General features: G+C 34.7%; 1 protein-coding gene across 2 annotated transcripts in view; it reads right to left on the reverse strand.

Annotated features, from left to right (window-relative positions):
- The window catches only part of LOC105258193 (four and a half LIM domains protein 2), a 126,059-nt gene that overhangs the window by 82,769 nt on the left and 24,369 nt on the right, over positions 1–18,921 (reverse strand). Inside the window, exon 1 of one of the 2 annotated variants that reach the window (XM_011269306.3) lies at positions 7,138–9,798. The exons of the other annotated variant lie outside the window; for it this stretch is intronic. Coding sequence (XP_011267608.1) covers positions 7,138–9,783 — 2,646 coding nt within the window. The 5' untranslated portion in view covers positions 9,784–9,798. Of the gene's footprint in view, positions 1–7,137; positions 9,799–18,921 lie in introns of those variants that run through there. 2 annotated transcript variants of the gene reach the window in all.

Below are 18,921 nucleotides of genomic sequence, written 5' to 3' on the forward strand. Positions count from 1 at the left end.
TAGATAAAAATAAACGTGCGCAAAAATGGAGTTAGTCTCTTTCATGAAGACCAATGATAAAAATATCAAAAATAATAATAATGAATATTGTGAAAATTATTTTCAGTATAAATCAAGGTACAATCAATTAATCAATTATTTCAATAATACACTTAAAACATGGAGGAAAAAAAGAAAAAAATCTTTCAGGACTGTTTAGAGTGTATATTTCTCTCTCTCTCATTGTTTTTCAAATTATTAAGAGCTAAAGCAATCATGCTAATATCTAATTGCGAAGAAAAATATTGGTACGGCAAATATTGAGTGTCAAAAGCGAGATATTAACACTTCAGTAATGTAATTCGTGAGTCTTTCTTCCTCGTGGCAAAGAGGAACAATGAATAAGTACATTGTCGTTTCGTACATATTTATGTGCGAACGGGGACAAGGTCCCGATGAAACGATGAGCCACGTGTAATTGGGAAAAATTTTTAATTGCGCGAGCCTTGTTATGTCACGACACATCGCGATATTTATCTCGTTCGTAAACGATAAACCGCTAATGAGCACACGCTAATAATAGTCCATAATAATCGCCCTGTCCATATGTCGACGAATCTGACACACATTAGCTGTAATTGAATAAACTAATCGAATATGTGTTCAAAAGTAATATTTATAGAAAATCTCAATATATGATATATATACATAAGCATATATATGTATATATGTGTTATATAATTCTCTTTATTGATATAATCAAATAAAAAAAAATGTTCTTCCTCTCTTTTCATTTTATTTACTAATTTTGATAGTTTAAGGTCTTTAGAATTTTATCATTAATTTACAGAAAATGGCTCTTCCTTAGGAATAAAGTAAGTTTAAAGAGAAAAAGACTTGAAGAATATTAAAAAAAAATAGATAGTTTTTCTCTCTTTTATATATTGAGGCTGCAATACATCCGGATATATCTGGAAAAACGTCAAACATAAAATGTTGCTTAGACTGTAAATTATGGAAGGAAAAGCTAAGCACATTTATTTTTACATTAGATAAATTGATGAGCAAATAGGTATCACATTAAATCATCGAGCTCCTTACTTCCGTCCTCTCTCTTGTCTACCATTCAATTGCTTCTAGTATAGCTATTATCTCGTATTACTATCTTCCTTCAGGAAACAATAATACATCAATTTCTCTGCTCTGGAAGAACCGAGATTATCCACGCAATATAAATGGACACTTTGCTACGCGTTAATGACCGGTTGCATTTTTTAAAAAGCGTTTCATGTATTTTTGATGGCGTGTTTATTTCTCCGGCTTATGTCGGTGATCACCGGAAATCAAGTTGACGCGGAGCCATAAGTTTTTTGGAAAAGAATACACTTCACCAAGTCATTTAAACTTTGTATAAAATACTCATAAATGTATTATGAGCACTTTGTATTAATATGTATTAATTTATAGAAAATACAATTTGCGCATATAGAATGAAACTATCAGCGAAAAATTGTTACAATATGTAATCGTAAATATTTTCAAAGTGAAAGCGACGAAAGACAAGTCGAACAATTTTTACATGCTTAAAATTATAATTATTAAATAAATCACTGAAATATATACAGAATACATATACTTTATACATATAAAAAAGAAGAAATTCTTCTTCCCTTTTTTTCTTTCTTTCTCTCAAATAAATGAGCAAATAGAATATCGATATCGATATTATGTCATAAAGCAATAATTAGATTTTTATACGAATTTTGATTTCTTTAAAGAAAAAATATTAAATTAATTATAAAAGATTTGTAAAGATATTTACATGTATCATATATGCCATTATTATAAATCAATGTTTCTCGCATAATTATTATTTATTTGTAAAAGATATTAATTAAATTTGATTTTCCCAGTATATCCCATAGTGATCTACAGTAATGATCTAGTAGTCGATCTTTCTTTAATCAATCCACAGTTGTACATATTTCTCGGAGAAATTGTTTCTCACAGAGACTTTAGGGTTTTTTTATTTTAAATTTATAATTTAAAATTTAAATATAATTAAATATAATTTAAATATATTTAATATTTAAATATAATATTTAAATATAATTTAAAATTTAAATTATAAATTTAAAATAAAAAACTCCAAAGTCTCTATGAGAAACAATTTTTCTGAAGTATATACAACTGTGGATTGATCAAAGAAAGATCGATCCACAAGACTGTAGATCACTACTATTAAAAGAACCGCCATGTGTCTGAATACTGTTCGCGCCAGCTGGGTCTACGAACGATCCCAGTCTCTCGGTCCACAGTCACCGGTTTATCCACACGCGGAGAGGAGAAAAGGAAGTTGCCGCGCTAAATAGGAAGAAAGCTCGAGGCGCGTTGGATGCGTTCAAGAACCTTTCGGCCGACATATATGGTCGGTCCGCCCACATGGTCCCCTCGTTGCCGGCATCATCGCCAAATATCGAATAGACGCGCGTTGAAAAATGTGCCGATCACCGCCAATCTGTCTCTAGATCTGCCTATATATAGCAATCCCAAATAACGATGTCCGCAGCTGCGCGCATAAGCTTCGATGTTTAATTAACATATTTTTCCCCCTGACTCACCTCGCGGTGAAGGGTCTCTTTTCCTCGCGATGTCAAGGCGGATCGCAAAACGCGCGACAATATAAAGATAAAAAAACGAATACTTAATTACTTCGAGTTTATACAAGAAAGACTTCGATGTCAAGTATGTTAGTTTGAAGATTGCTTTATTCAAATCACTTTGAAATGCAAGCGATATATGAACAGTGATTGAAACTATTTCGAACTATTCTAATTAATATAATTATATGTTGAAAATTTCGAAAATTATAACTTTATTTTATGTTTCATGTTTAATTCTGATTAATTATTTTTCTGCGCATTAAAAGATTCTTTCATCCAATTTATGCGCAAAGGCAACTTTTGAAATGATGAAATGATACTTTTGATTACAAGTGTTGCTCAAGAAGATATTTGTTAGAATTAACGTACCGCAGATGTCATGAGAAATTATTCTAATCATTTACGGTCGGAGATGAATGATGCAGATTTATAGCGAGAATGCAGTTTGGCGATTCTGGTTTGATTCAACTGTAGCTATAGTTTTCGTTTGATCACTATTTTAATGGATCGCAACCGCCGTTAAGACGCCGGCATGTTCGCATTTAGCATTTGAAATTTTACACCGATCAAATGATTGTATTAATCTTCGTCTTTAACAGAATATAAAAAAAGATAAATATAAAAAAGAGATGTGTGAAACTAATTTTTGCTATGTTCTAAAAATAATACATCCTACTTAGATTTAATATTAATTAATTTAATATCCGGAAGATTTTAAATTTAAAACTCAAGAATATATGCAGCTAAAACAGTTATATATTTCTTCTCCGCAAATATATATATTTTCAATAAATTATTAATATCTATAAATTCATAAATTCATGACACTTTTTAGATTAATTAGAACGGATCGCAAAACAATTATGTTTTCCCTATTAACGATCCAATCACTCGATTATCCCGCGGACAAAGACCGCGTTTTTAACGCGGAGATTCGTTTAAGGAGAGATGTTATCCATAACGACGTGTCCTACGCGCGATACTGGCCATTCAGCTCGTAGGCGGTTCGCTGACATTTGCATGACGCGTTAGCCAATAGACAAGGCGATTGCGAAAGTCCGTTGAAAACCTGTGCACGCGGCAAGCCCGATGACAAATTGATAAGTACTGCCCGTTTGGAAATTCGTTCGATTTTCTTCGAAACGAAATCGAATTACATAATCGAATCGGCTACTTCCTCAATTATAGCTGAATTTTAATATATCTCTGTCAATTATTTATGAAATATTTAATTCTTCTTTTCTATAGAGAGAAAAAGAGAGAGACAGAAAGAAAGAATGCAAAAATAAATATTAGGAAAAAATATAGGAATTTTGAATAAATAATAAATTCTTAATTTTCTTTATCATCAGTCACAATATGAGAAAAACTTGTTCCTTACTCTTCAAATCTTAATGATTTTGATTTATGTCCTTTGCAAATTATATCCTCGATAATAATTGATTTTTATTTTTGTCAAATTACAGATATATTTACTTGATAATGCAATAATAGTATAATGCGAGAATTTTTATGAAATTTTACGATTAAAGTCCTAACGAGTTATTACGTCACTGCCATTTAAAAGATTAGCAACAGTGGTGGTTGGGCTACCGGTATTTAGCTTTCACTTAATCGGATTGAACCGCGGTGAAGCATAATTTGTGCTCTCCGTGGACGTAAATAGGCGTGGATGATAAATGAAGATTATAAATTGCTTGTTCTGGATGAGTCCAAAATGATTACGAAGTTTGTTAAGAAACTTGAACGCCATTCGAACAGCAATAAAGTTGCATTCAGTCTATTCTATTCAATCTATCTTGTGTAATCTTGGAAGAAGATCATTGCTTACAAATCATGACACATGACACATGTTTACAATTTACAAAACAAATAAAAATCAATCTTAAAATGACGTTAATGTAAAAGTTAATAAAAAATAAAATAAAAGCGAATTGATAACGCCTGCAGAAACAGATAAAAATTAAAATATAAACGAAAAATAAAATATAAAATAACATTAATATAATATATTGTATTTTATATTATAATTATAGAATTTATAAATTATATATTTCTTAAATAATTTTACGTTATACAGAAAAGTGCAATGTGAAGTCATATCGCGTTGCTAGGGTTGGAGAATAAAATTGAAGAGATCTGATTTAGGAGAATTTTAATAAAATTCTGCTGTATACAATTTGCTGTTGCGTTTATATTCACGCAAATTACGAAACTTATCATCTCCAATCAAAGCCACTTAATTTTAAGGTATCGCGTTCTCTCGACCGTAAAACGGCCATCGTCAGATTCCAGGCAAATTGCAATTTTAGTGTACGAGGCCGTGCAATATTACGCAAAGCTTCCATGGCGACTGGATCGCTCGTACTCGATCGAGAGGTAACAATATTGATCCTCGCGAAAAATCTCGTCGATAAATAAGCGAACGGAATGCGACACGCAACACTGCAATCAAATCAGTTCAATGGGTGTTTTATTGCTTAAATGATATTGCACAAACAACTGAATATTTTCTCCTCGAAAAGATCGCTACTAGTTTCAATGATCATCAAAATAACTACTGAATTTTACGCTTATTTCTGTAACAATCAAAATAACTAAAATAAGTAAAATAACAAAATAATTGAAATACTCTATCTATATTTTTTTTAAATGGGGAGATTATAATTTTAAATCATAATATATAGTTTATAAACAAATGCCTTTTTTTCTTTTTTACTCTAACACTTGCACGCTTAAAGTTTTATATATAATATCAAACCAATATTAAATGCTATCATAATTATGCTTATTAGCTATTAAGACTAATATATGTAATATTAAGTAATTTTTTCATACTCTATTTATTTAAAATAATGATTAATTATATTTAAGATAATGATTATTACCTCAATATTTTTGAATCTATCCTGTATTCTCACATCTCTTAAATATGAAATCATACTAAATATATAAGATTTTATTAAAACTGATTGCCTATTCCGTTTCCAATACTTTTATGTGTATATCAAAATATATCTATATTTTATTTCTCGGTTGTAAATTATAAAAAAATTAATTGTAATTATTAATTGTAATTTCATAATTTTGATATTTTTCGTTATACGTTTCAAACATTCATGTCATTCTTTAAGGATGTTTTGTATGTGTGTACAATCCCAGCAAAAAGTAGCTGAAAATCAATATTGACGAATATATCCACTTTTGATGTATTTTGAGTATGAGAAATTGTGTGAAATATTACAATTTGATCTTAGCTACAGTGCAAAGATGTATTTTTTAATATTTATTGCGTTTTTACTGAAATATTCCGAATTTTGTTAATCGAAATGATTAACTTTTAGCAGAGAATTTCGCCTTGTGACAGATACGTGGCTAACTTGATTGAATTATATTTAATATCTTTTTAACCAGTTAGTACTTGTATAATATTATTTCACCAAAAATTTCCTATGTATCTAAACTTTTGCAAATTTTAAGCAAATTCTGAATATTATTTCCATGCGTTTTTGTCATTTGAATCGACGTGGTTGTACGTTTCCCATAAGAACACAGATTAATTCGGTGCAAATTAAAATCCTTACAACTTGTGAACGCTTTAGTGAATCGATTTAAAAATTGTACCGAAGATTCTAAACATATGTAAGGACATTCTGTACAATTTTTATTAAATTCTCAATATTTTGAGAATAGATACAAAACATTCTTAATCGAAATGATTAACTTTTAGCAGAGAATTTCGCCTTGTAACAGATACATGGCTAATTTCATTGAATTATATTTAATATCTTTTTAACCAGTTAGTACTTGTATAATATTATTTAATCAAATATTTCCTCTGTATCTAAAATTTTAAACAAATTCTGAATATTATTTCCATGTGTTTTTGTCATTTGACTCGACGTGGTTATACGTTTCCCATAAGAACACAGATTAATTCGGTGCAAATTAAAATCCTTATAACTTGTGAACGCTTTAGTGAATCGATTTAAAAATTGTACCGAAGATTCTAAACATATGTAAGGACATTCTGTACAATTTTCATTAAATTCTCAATATTTTGAAAATAGGTAAACATCCTTAACCGATTAATCATTGATGCATTTCTCGTATAAGATAGAGGCAAATCGAGAATTATGACTCTCGTAGCGACCACACACGCGACACAATTTATATCTTCACACAAACTTAAATTCGCTCGAATGGAATATCAAGAACGACGGAAAATGGACGGCAAATCGCCTTGACTATCGCTTCGATTGTTCCTGAGGCGAAGTTTGAAAGCATAAGAGATCCGAATTCTGTTACTTTCACAGGAATTATCCTCTACAATAAATGCTGTTTGCGTCGTTTTCAATTCAACCACTGTCATCTATCTTTCTCTTTCTCTTTCTCTCTCTCTTTCTCATCTCCTCCAGCGATTTATGAAAATTGCCTCGCGCCTTTGAACCATAAAGGACCGATCGAACGCAACTGACTCATGAAAGTGCCATACCCCTTCACGATAATTCCAGATCGTTCTCGAGGGTGTTGTGCTGCTAGCGTCGCCGTCATCTCTCCCCGGTAAGATTCCGCCGTCCCTTCGGCTCCTTCGCCAACGATTCTCCTCCTCTTCGTCCTCGTCGCTGTCCTCGTCATCGTATCTTCTACGTCTCGCCACGCATACCTCCTGGACGGGACGACGCCGACGGCGAACCCTTTCCACTGCCTCGCCAGGATCCTCCGACGATCGGATCCTGATAATCGTGGTGCCATTACGGTCGCGAGACGAGGAAACTTGATGGGATCCGTCGTCGCCCGAATCGATTTTGTCGCGAATCTCGAGACAATCCTCCTCGGGATCGTTTACGGATGCCTCGATCGCGTTGGCCCTCATATTCTGCAAATTCGAAAATCCTCGCTCGGGCGAGATGTCGGCGTCGAGCCGTCCTTCTGGGGTGCTCCGTAGCTTACTGTGATTTCGTAGATATCTGGCGGAAAACATCCGGTTGCTCTCGTGCCAGGATTTGGGAGAAAAATGTTTTAATTCCTTGCCTTCCTCCGGATCGTCCTTTTTTGCCGGTGTCAACGGTTTCGAATATCTGTCCGATTTTCTCTCGAGCGCCTCGCGACTTTTATTTTTTAAGGACGCGCGTCTCTTCGAGGAAGCGTCGCGTTCCTTGAAGGAATTCGTTCGAACGACCGCTTCATTATCTTCGTCCTTAGAACAAGAATTCGAAGCGCGTAACTTATCGTCTTGCGTTTGGAAGGATACCTTGCCGAACTCGATATAACGATCATTTGCGGTTTTCCTATCGATATTATTCTCGTAACCGTGATAAGATGCTTGCTCAAGTTTCCCAGCGTCATCCTTGAAACTGTGTTTCTTCCTCTCTGAGTCATTCTCGCATTCTCGATCTTTATAAGAAATCTTGCCAAACTCGACGCTCTTTTCCTTATATACGTTTTTCCTCTCAGAATCCTCGCTTGTATTTTTAAACGAGTTGTTCCTGTTCGAGTCATCGTCAAAGTTCCTCAGGATAATCCTACTGACACCGCTTATGTGTTCTTTGGGAGAGATTTTTCTCTCTGTATTATCGTGCTGATTTTTTAAAAAAGTCTTGTCAAGCTCCTGTACTTTGTAGATATCTTTCTTACTTGTATCCATATTTTTGTCCTTAAAGGAATTTTTGTGAGATAAATCTTCTTGATCCTTGCCGAAATATCTGACAGAAGTGTCATGTTGATTATGCGAAACATGATTCTTGTATATATCGTTATCCTGATCCTTGAACGATGTCTTTCTAATTAAGCTAGACTCGCCGCATTCCTTGCTGATCGCCCTCCTGGATTCCGTTTTAAAAGAATTCTTCTTAACTACCGGTTCCCGATCGAATTCTTTTAAAGATTCCTTCCTAATTAGATGCGATTCCCTGGGCGAATTTCGTCTGGGGGAACTTCTGTCCAGGTCCCTTCTTGGCTCAAGGAGAGCTCGATCGTATTTCTGTATTCTTACATCAAAATCCTCCGGCGAACCCTCGTAAGTGTAACTCCTCCTCTTCGAACTGTCTCTCGATCGGGCCTCCTCGTCTTCTTTCAATTTCCTACGATAATTTTTGTCGGTGTTATAAGTATCACTTCTTTTTCGAAAAGTGTCGTCTCCTCGAGGCTCGCGATCTTCGTTCTGCCCCTCGGTGCTCTTCGATCTTCGATCAGTCGATCGATCGCGTCGGCCCGAATCCTCCTCTCGATCGGACTTTCCGTGTAGCTTATACTCGCTCGATCTGCGTTCGTCTTCGCGATCATCCTTCAGCTTCCTATTTCGATCGTTGGACCGATTATCGAGCGAATGATCGATGATCGGCGATCGCAGATCATTCCTGTTGCCGCTTTTGGCTCTATCGTACGCTTCCTTGTCAGGACTTACTTCGGATCTCTGCTCTCTTCGGGACCGTAATTTGTTCTCCTCTCGCGATTTCAATCGCTCGATCATCGCCTGGATCCTACGATCTGGCGATTGGCTGCCATCAGTGGCTAAACTCTCGATCTCCTTAAGCAGGATATCCCTCTCGTCGACGGGCTGCGTGGTGTCATTATTGCTATCGTTGTTTCTGCTAATCCTGCTCGTCTTCTCTCGATTCTTCGACTCTACACTTTCCTCCCGGTATTCTTTCCTTCTCGATCTATGAGAGCCGTTCAGCGCTCGTTCGGATTCGCCTCTCTGTCGATTCTCCCTTGGCAAGGATCCTACATACCCTTCGTCCCGGTACTCCAAACGATCTTGAGTTTTATCCAAGAATTTCGCACTCACGGGTTCCGAACTGTCTCTTCGAAACTTTCCATTCGTCAGTTGTGTATCCTCGAGATCCTGTCTCCTCGATCTTCTCGTGTCATCCTTGATGCTCCAGGATCCAAAGTGTTCCTTGCTCTTTTTGTACAACAAGTCGACGTTGCTGTCTACCACCTCTTCGCGTCCGTTTCGCTCCGGCTTGCTATCGTGCTGTTTCGACATGCCAAAGTGATAACGATTGCCGCGCCCGTCATTCTTGTGCGATCGGCCGAAGTGCGCTTCCGGTTCGTTTTGATGGAAATGGTCCTTGGCGAGCGAGGCAGTCCTTGGCGTGTCCTTCATCGCCGAAGGACCGCGCAGGCGGGACGTCATCTTTGCGAGGAACGGAATTTTGAAGACCAAAATTCTTGTATCTCGCGATGTATCGCTTGTAAATATATATATATATATATATATATATATATATATATGTATGCGCAACAATCGACGTGAGCGAATAAAGTGTATATAAAAGTGTGTATAAAACTTTGCGTAAGAATAGTTTGTCTTTGTTGCAAAAAATTTATATAAAATTCAATTCCTTCTTCTTTTTGATAGCGTTGCTTCCTCCCGTCATGCGATATCTTCAGGCTTGAAAAGAGGAACGTAGAAGAGCTGAGACACGCATGGTTAAGTGTACGAGCACCAACCTATTATTATTCGCATATGTCGAACCAGCCCAACGGCTACCGTCGATCTCGATCGATCCTCGATCCTCCGTCATCCACCGTGCGTATGTATTTGTAACTCGCGATCGTCGTCAGTACACGAGCACTGAAACTGCTTAAATTTCACTGGGACTTTTTAAGAAATTAACACTGGAAAAGCATCTAGATCAATTGAGAGAATATCTAAAATATTGCATAATTTTTAAGTATATCTTTCCACCAAAAATCTCATACACAGACAGGAAGCTTTGTTCAACGGGAAAAAATGGACAAATGTTCTATCGCAACAAATACATTTTAATAGATTTAAGTTTAAAAATGAATCACTGATTTTTTTCCTGGCTAACAAAATGATCAACTGTATCGATTAATTGCATAGATCCTTCGAAGGTCTAAAAAGCAATCCGCTTTCTCATCCGAATGGAAGCGATTTATTTGCAGATTTTTGCGGTTTCTCTCAACGATCAATTCGATATTTTTTCGGGTCACTGTAATCAGAGCGTCACATCAGGATGAATAAACACAATATGGATGGTAATCGTAACTGGATGCTCAACGGAATCCTTACTGTCTCGTCACGCAAAGACACAATTTCCGTCTCACGATTATCTCGTAACGTTTTCTAATCTTCTATCTTTCTCTCTTTTCCTTTTTAGCGCTTCTTCGAGGAGGAAGTGAAGGATGATCGCGGATCCTCACGTCTCGCCGAAACTCGTAGGAGTGCGAGAAGAACGTCGGCCACCTCTTTTCTCGAGGTGGCTCCTTCTCGGCGAGAAGCCAGCCGGCTTCGGGACAGAAACGACGACGACGACGACGAGCGCGCGGAGCAGACGACCCTGAAAGTCGTCTGTGGACTTTCACGAACGCGAGCACTTTGCCGGTCGGAGTCACCACGAGAGTGTGCACCAGAGGAGAGAGCGTGTTCCTCCCGCTCTCTCGCCCCTATCCCGCCGGTATCCCCCTCGCTTCCTGCCATCCGCGAGCTGTCCCCTTCCTCCGATGTACCTCTCTCCACCTCCCCCCCTTTCCGCGTGTTGTCCCCCCCCCCTTTTCGTCCTCTTTCGTGCCGTCACCGATTCCTTCGCCTTCTATTCACGGTCCTGCGGTCCTCCCTGAGGTGAGGCAGGTATGATTCTCCATTTTCCCATTAATCCGGTGCTTTAGACAGCCACGAGATGTCAAGTACGTAAGCTTGACCTCGTGAACCTTGTGAGTTGCTCGATGAAGCTTGGATATTGAGATCTCGCGATTTAAAGAACTCGTGTCGTTGAAAAAAATCTTTGCTAATTTAAGAAAAGCTCTTATTAGTTTGGGAGAAATTTTAAAATAAATATAACGTGATAAATTGTGTAAAGACACACGCAAAGAGTGTATATTAATTTAGACGAATTTGTTTTGCAGGACATTAGAACAAATACATACAAGGATATTTTTGTTCGACGATGACAGATAGTATGGGAAATAAATGACGATACATTTTTTTTATGACGGCAAAACGAGAGCGGAAGCATCGTCTTTCACTTTCGAAATGTAATCGAGCGTTCGCGCGGAAATTAATGACACACTTTGAAAGGAGAGCTAAATTCGAAAATCTAGAAAAAAGATACAACAAAAATTTTCTCTTTATACCATGAAATTCTACAAGTTTGAAATTGTCCGGATTACATCTCTCTTGAAACTTTCCATTTAGATTCTCGTTTGCGGCGATTAAGGATGTTTTGTATGTACAATCCCAGCAAAAAGTAGCTGCAAATTAATATTGACGAATATATCCATTTTTGGTGTATTTTGAGTATGAAAAATTGTGTGGAATATTACATATTTGATCTCAGCTACAGTGCAAAGATGTATTTTTTAATATTTATTGCGTTTTTACTGAAATATTCCAAATTTTGTTAATCGAAATGATTAACTTTTGACAGAGAATTTCGCCTTGTGACAGATATATGGCTAACTTGATTGAATTATATTTAATATCTTTTTAACCAGTTAGTACTTGTATAATATTATTTGACCAAATATTTCCTCTGTATTTAAACTTTTGCAAATTTTCAACAAATTCTGAATATTATTTCCATGTGTTTTTGTCATTTGAATCGACATGGTTATACGTTTCCCATAAGAACACACGTTAATTCGGTGCAAATTAAAATCCTTATAACTTGTGAACGCTTTAGTGAATCGATTTAAAAATTGTACTGAAGATTCTGAACATATGTAAGGACATTCTGTACAATTTTCATTAAATTCTCAATATTTTGAAAATAGATACAAAACATCCTTAATTGAAATGCTTAACCTTTGGCAGAGAATTTCGCCTTGTGACAGATACATGGCTAACTTGATTGAATTATATTTAATATCTTTTTAATCAGTTAGTACTTGTATAATATTATTTGACCAAATATTTTCTCCGTACCTAAACTTTTGCAAATTTTCAACAAATTCTGAATATTATTTCCATGTGTTTTTGTCATTTGAATCGACATGGTTATACGTTTCCCATAAGAACACACGTTAATTCGGTGCAAATTAAAATCCTTATAACTTGTGAACGCTTTAGTAAATCGATTTAAAAATTGTACTGAAGATTCTGAACATATGTAAGGACATTCTGTACAATTTTCATTAATTCTCAATATTTTGAAAATAGGTACAAATATCCTTAATCGAAATGATTAACTTTTGGCAGAGAATTTCGCCTTCTGATTTCGCCTCTGACAGATACATGGCTAACTTGATTGAATTATATTTAATATCTTTTTAACCAGTTAGTACTTGTATAATATTATTTGACCAAATATTTCCTCTGTATGTAAACTTTTGCAAATTTTCAACAAATTCTGAATATTATTTCCATGTGTTTTTGTCATTTGAATCGACATGGTTATATGTTTCCCATAAGAACACACGTTAATTCGGTGCAAATTAAAATCCTTATAACTTGTGAACGCTTTAGTAAATCGATTTAAAAATTGTACTGAAGATTCTGAACATATGTAAGGACATTCTGTACAATTTTCATTAATTCTCAATATTTTGAAAATACGTACAAAACATCCTTAATATTAAGATAAAAAACAAATTTCTAGGAATTAGTCGAAGTTTAGCAAAAATTCCTAGAAATTAAATAAAGAAAATTCATAAATTTCTAGAAATTGACACGATATGACTTCAGTAACAAATCAAGTGTCTTAACATTTGAGCGTGTCGTAAAATGATTCTTTTCATGCGTTCTGCGCGTTAGAAACGCAGCTCGTGCATAAAACTCGGAATATTCAGGCGGAGGCGGATATTCGCGGATATTCTTGCAAAAACTTCGGGAATGTCGTCGGCGCTAAAGACGCCGCTCTCGGCCGTGGTCCGCAGCTTAATGAGACCTTAGCAATCCCTTAATGGGTCTGGTTGAATAAAAAAAGACTAATATCCTGCGAGAACGTTACTTAGCGCGTGTTTATGTTCGCGCCGAGAAAAGTCAGGCGACAAAATCGCTGACGGAGAGAAAATCGGAAAGGAGGATAAACCTAAGAGGAAAGAAGATGCACTCTGAGAAACCGTATGATATGGTTTACCTCGTATATAAAATTGTTTTCCTCTTATCTCGCTGAAAGTTACGAGAGATTCGATGAAATTGCATGCTGGCACGGATCGCCAGAAATGGAAAGTTGAAGCTACCACCGATCATCGGCAGGGCCGTTTTAAAAAGAGGACTCTTCGGTGCTCGGTGTTTTTTATATAAAATTATATGTATAAAGTGTATATATATATATATATATATATATATATAAATATATAATATGTATAAAGTATATATACAGGGTGTCAATTAAGTCCCGGGACGGCTGAATATTTTCTCATGTAAGGTATTTTTGAAAAAGGTCAAGGTCATTTCTGAAGTAATTTTCAACGAGGAATTCAACGGTGACCTTCAATTTGACCTTGAGCTTGACCTTCAAGGTTATTTGAAGGTCAAAGTGTTTTTTTTAAATAGGAACCCCTATTTTTGATTGTATATTCTTATAGCTGACCTCGAGAGCTTTCCAAAACACTATAATAAAATATTTTTCCTTCAAGCATTTATCGAGTTATGATGCTTCAAATCATTTCTTAATTTTACATAAATCGTAAAATATCTTGTAAAATATTCACTTTTCGATTATTTTACCTTAATACTTTTATGTACAAAATAATGAGAGGAATCAATTGGCGTAAAGAAAACATATAGTTGTTTTTAAAAAAAAATATGGAATTGTTAATTGCAAATTACATATTTTTTCTTAAAAACAACTATATGTTTTCTTTACGCCAATTGATTCCTCTCATTATTTTGTACATAAAAGTATTAAGGTAAAATAATCGAAAAGTGAATATTTTACAAGATATTTTACGGTTTATGTAAAATTAAGAAATGATTTGAAGCATCATAACTCGATAAATGCTTGAGGGAAAAATATTTTATTATAGTGTTTTGGAAAGCTCTCGAGGTCAGCTATAAGAATATACAATCAAAAATAGGGGTTCCTATTTAAAAAAAAACACTTTGACCTTCAAATAACCTTGAAGGTCAAGCTCAAGGTCAAATTGAAGGTCACCGTTGAATTCCTCGTTGAAAATTACTTCAGAAATGACCTTGACCTTTTTCAAAAATACCTTACATGAGAAAATATTCAGCCGTCCCGGGACTTAATTGACACCCTGTATATATACTTTATACATATTATATATATATATATATATATATATATATATATACTTTATACATATTATATATATATATATATATATATATAATATAAATGCAAAAGAGCGTGAAATATAAAAATTATGTACACATATATGGAAATTTTCGCAGCAAAATAATAAGATTTCCAACTATTCCACTATGAGTGAGAGATTTATATTTGACAAAGTACAATTTTTAAAACACTGCCAAAATTAGCATCCAGAAAGGAATGTTACAAGCAATTTATTTCTTAAAAAAATAAAAAAAAATTTAAAAGATAACGTATTCTTAAAATGACAATGGAAAGATAAACCGGTTCTTGAATCATCACCGAATAAACGCTGATCCATGATACGAAAACATGCGATATAAAGAGAAAGAAAAAAAAAGATATTTTCTTCGCACAATCGAGTCGTCCGTGCGCGCCTAATCGTTTCTCGACCTGCAGGGCGAGATTTTACTGCTGCGAGTTTCAACACATACACGCATGTTGCTCTTTCGACTTCGTCGAATGTCCCGTATGAATTTCTCTTCGCACATTTTGATGTGCAAAAAATATATCAAGAGAATAAATAGGATAATAATAATGAATAGTATTTATAACTTATTTTTATAAATAATAAAATTAATGGCAGATACAACCATCCATGATATTTCCATATAAACGGCACGTAATGATGTTTCCATTATACATAGAAGACAATGAAAGCCACCTCGAGAGAGCGAAATATCAGCACTCTCCGTTGCAGCGTGAATAATCGCTAAATTAGTCGAATCGTTGCTCGCGCGTATCAATGATCAGCTATCGCGAAATAATTTATATCGCGCGGCAGGCAGTGTTTACGGCGATTAAGAACCATTGCGGCTTGATGGCTTGCGATCGGATGCGTTTTTTTCGTTCGGGGTTCCGATTTTTCGAGCCGCGCGCGCGGACGCGAGTTATTAATCACGCGTGTCCCATAAGCTTTCACTCTTACGTCACGGCATAAGATCAGACAATCGGGTACCATGCTTCGTATATACACTGAGAAAAATCGTTTGATTGTACCAACAAGACGTGTATGATTGAAGGCATTTTGGTTAAATCAAACAAGAATTTCTAGTTATCATGATAAGACTCGATTTTTTATAACTAGAACGTTTAATAGATTTTACTATAAGGATTTGGTTAATATTTTCTGGTTGAATCTATAAAATTTCTTGTTACATTAATTTCTTTGCTTGCCACTCTTAACTTAACTCGTATTCAATATTTGCCATGAAATGTATATAAAAAACTAGTATTAACATTAAATTAAAAGTATATTTTTTTTTATCTTACGACCAGTAATGCCAGAAAGAGGATGCTAGCTCTTTAATTGCGTGTGTTTGAGCTGCATCCTCTTCTTGCATCACTGTTTATCAGTTTAATTTCCAACAAACTAAATTTAAAATAATTTATTCAATAATCTGGATTGAATTTAGTCAATAATCTTGTTGGAATTCAGAATATTAAACAGACTTTTGAGATTAGATGGCAAAAATTTTAGACTTGGTGCTGGCGAGTTTAGTATTATTAACCAGCAAATTTGGTAAATTTAACAGGAAGAAATTAATCAGATTCATCTGACAATTCCTACAAGAATTCTGGTTCCTCCATTTTCCAACAGACATATTGGTTGAATCTACCAGAATTCTAATTAATGCAATCAGATTTTTTTCTCAGTGCACTGTTTATCAGTTTAACTTCTAACAAACTGAATTTAAAATAATTTATTCAATAATCTGGATTGAATTTATCCAATAATCTTGTTGGAATTCAGAAAATTAAATAGACTTTTGAGATTAGATGGGAAAAATTTTAGATAACTTGATGCTGGCGAGTTTAGTATTATTAACCAGCAAATTTGGTAAATTTAACAGGAAGAAATTAATCAGATTCATCTGGTAATTCCTACAAGAATTCTGGTTCGTCCATTTTTAAACAGATATATTGGTTGAATCTACCAAAATTCTAATTAATGCAACCAGATTTTTTTCTCAGTGCACTCTTTATCAGTTTAATTTCTAACAAACTGAATTTAAAATAATTTATTCAATAATCTGGATTGAATTTATCCAATAATCTTGTTGAAATTCAGAATATTAAACAGACTTTTGAGATTAGATGGCAAAAATTTTAGACTTGGTGCTGGCGAGTTTAGTATTATTAACCAGCAAATTTGGTAAATTTAACAGGAAGAAATTAATCAGATTCATCTGGTAATTCCTACAAGAATTCTGGTTCGTCCATTTTTAAACAGATATACTGGTTGAATGTACTAGAATTCTAATTAATGCAACCAGATTTTTTTCTCAGTGTACGTTTCCGCCGTTTCGAGCACATCAAGGTGCACAACAATATATCTTGATCAATTGCACGAGATGTGCAGCTTGCGTGCACTTGTGACGCATCCTCGTCGAGTAATTTATAAATCATCGTGCGAACGTGACAATATCGATATCGAACAATTGGCGAGAGCTGCCAATCGGACAATAGAGGCTCTGTCATATCATGCCATAATAACTATCGCGACTTTCGAGACGATTAATTTCTTGAGGACGTAATTAGTTTATTATCGCGTACTTCCAGTATCATCGCGTGATGATTCACGAGAAATCGCGCGATCAAGATGAGCGCTAATAGCCACGCTCGACTTTCATTCACTTTTTTTTTTATCCCGGATTCACCGACGATTACAAAGTTTCTTCTTCAATATTCTTAGCCGCAAGAAAAAAAAATATGCACTCTTTGCAGATTTGCAGGAAATCTCTCGTCTTGGAATCTCATTTTTCATTTTTGATCTGTCTTCTCAGGAATTTTCCTGTTATCCTTAACATCTTTAAACGATCGCCTGATGCCATCGATCGAATGATTGAGAGCGTAATCGAATTCCAGAATTTCTCGTTTACTAAAGAAAAAAAGAAGATAATCGAACAGAAGACTGTTTCCTGTTCTGATTGTGAATATTGCAAAGTGCTGGCTTACAATTTTACGATCGCGACCGCGAGGTAGAAGGGCCGGTTATCCATAACCGGTGAGGACGAACCGTTTCCAGGCAACATGTGCTGGCTGTTCAATGAGTCCCAGCGCCACGAATGCGCACAATTAAGTTCCGCTTTGCGCTTCGTTCACCTCTAATTGCCCGATGAATTTCCAGCCGCGCGAATTCACTCGCAATTCTTTATTAAAAAGAATAAAAGAGAAAAAGAGAGAAGCGACGAGATTGTTGCCAAGAATGAATCGAGTCTCAATGTTATTTTACAAGTGATGTAAAATAATAAGCGTTCTCACAAGTCAAGAGAATTTTTATTCAGACAGATTCGCGCGTGGTAAGATTAATTTCGACAAGATTCCTACACGGAATTGTAAAATCTTTCAATTACTTTTATGACCGTCATTAATTATTTGACAGCCGAATTGAGAAATTTGTTATCATTATTATTTTTTTTTAAATACACATTATGTATAATATATACGTAAGTAATTATTTTTTATAGGTATAAAAGAATTCGATTGAGGACATTTTTAAGTGGGAAATAAAAAAGTCATAAAAATTTTTGCGACAAAATACAAAATTAAGTGATTAATATATATACAGCACAAAATATTATTACTCTAAAAATATAATCGTTTATTAGTTAATTATATAAAAATTAATAATAATTATATATTTATGTACAATAAAAGCAATGTTTGTTGATAAATTTCCTATAAATTAAAGGCATACTTCTTATTGCACGTTATATCTTTAAATGGAAACATGCAGGAAACATAAATATCATAAAAAATATAATTTAAAAATATATTACTACTGATAGCGATATTTAGTACACCGGATACTCGTAAAAATGTTTTTATCTGTCGAGAAGTGACTAGATCGGAGCACAGAAAATTAGCGCAAGCTAAAATCTAGAAAGTAAATGGAAAATAAAAGGAAATGTGTCACGCAAAGAAATCGCAAAGAATGCAATGTGAAAATAAATTTAATCTAGACGTATCACGGTTACCTGCTCAGGTGGCGTAAGACGTGTGTCAGATAAGAAGCTAAGTCACTTCGT

This window comes from Camponotus floridanus, unplaced genomic scaffold (genome assembly GCF_003227725.1).
Source record: "Camponotus floridanus strain SB8 unplaced genomic scaffold, Cflo_v7.5 scaffold8, whole genome shotgun sequence".
In the NCBI taxonomy this organism is placed as follows: domain Eukaryota; kingdom Metazoa; phylum Arthropoda; class Insecta; order Hymenoptera; family Formicidae; genus Camponotus; species Camponotus floridanus.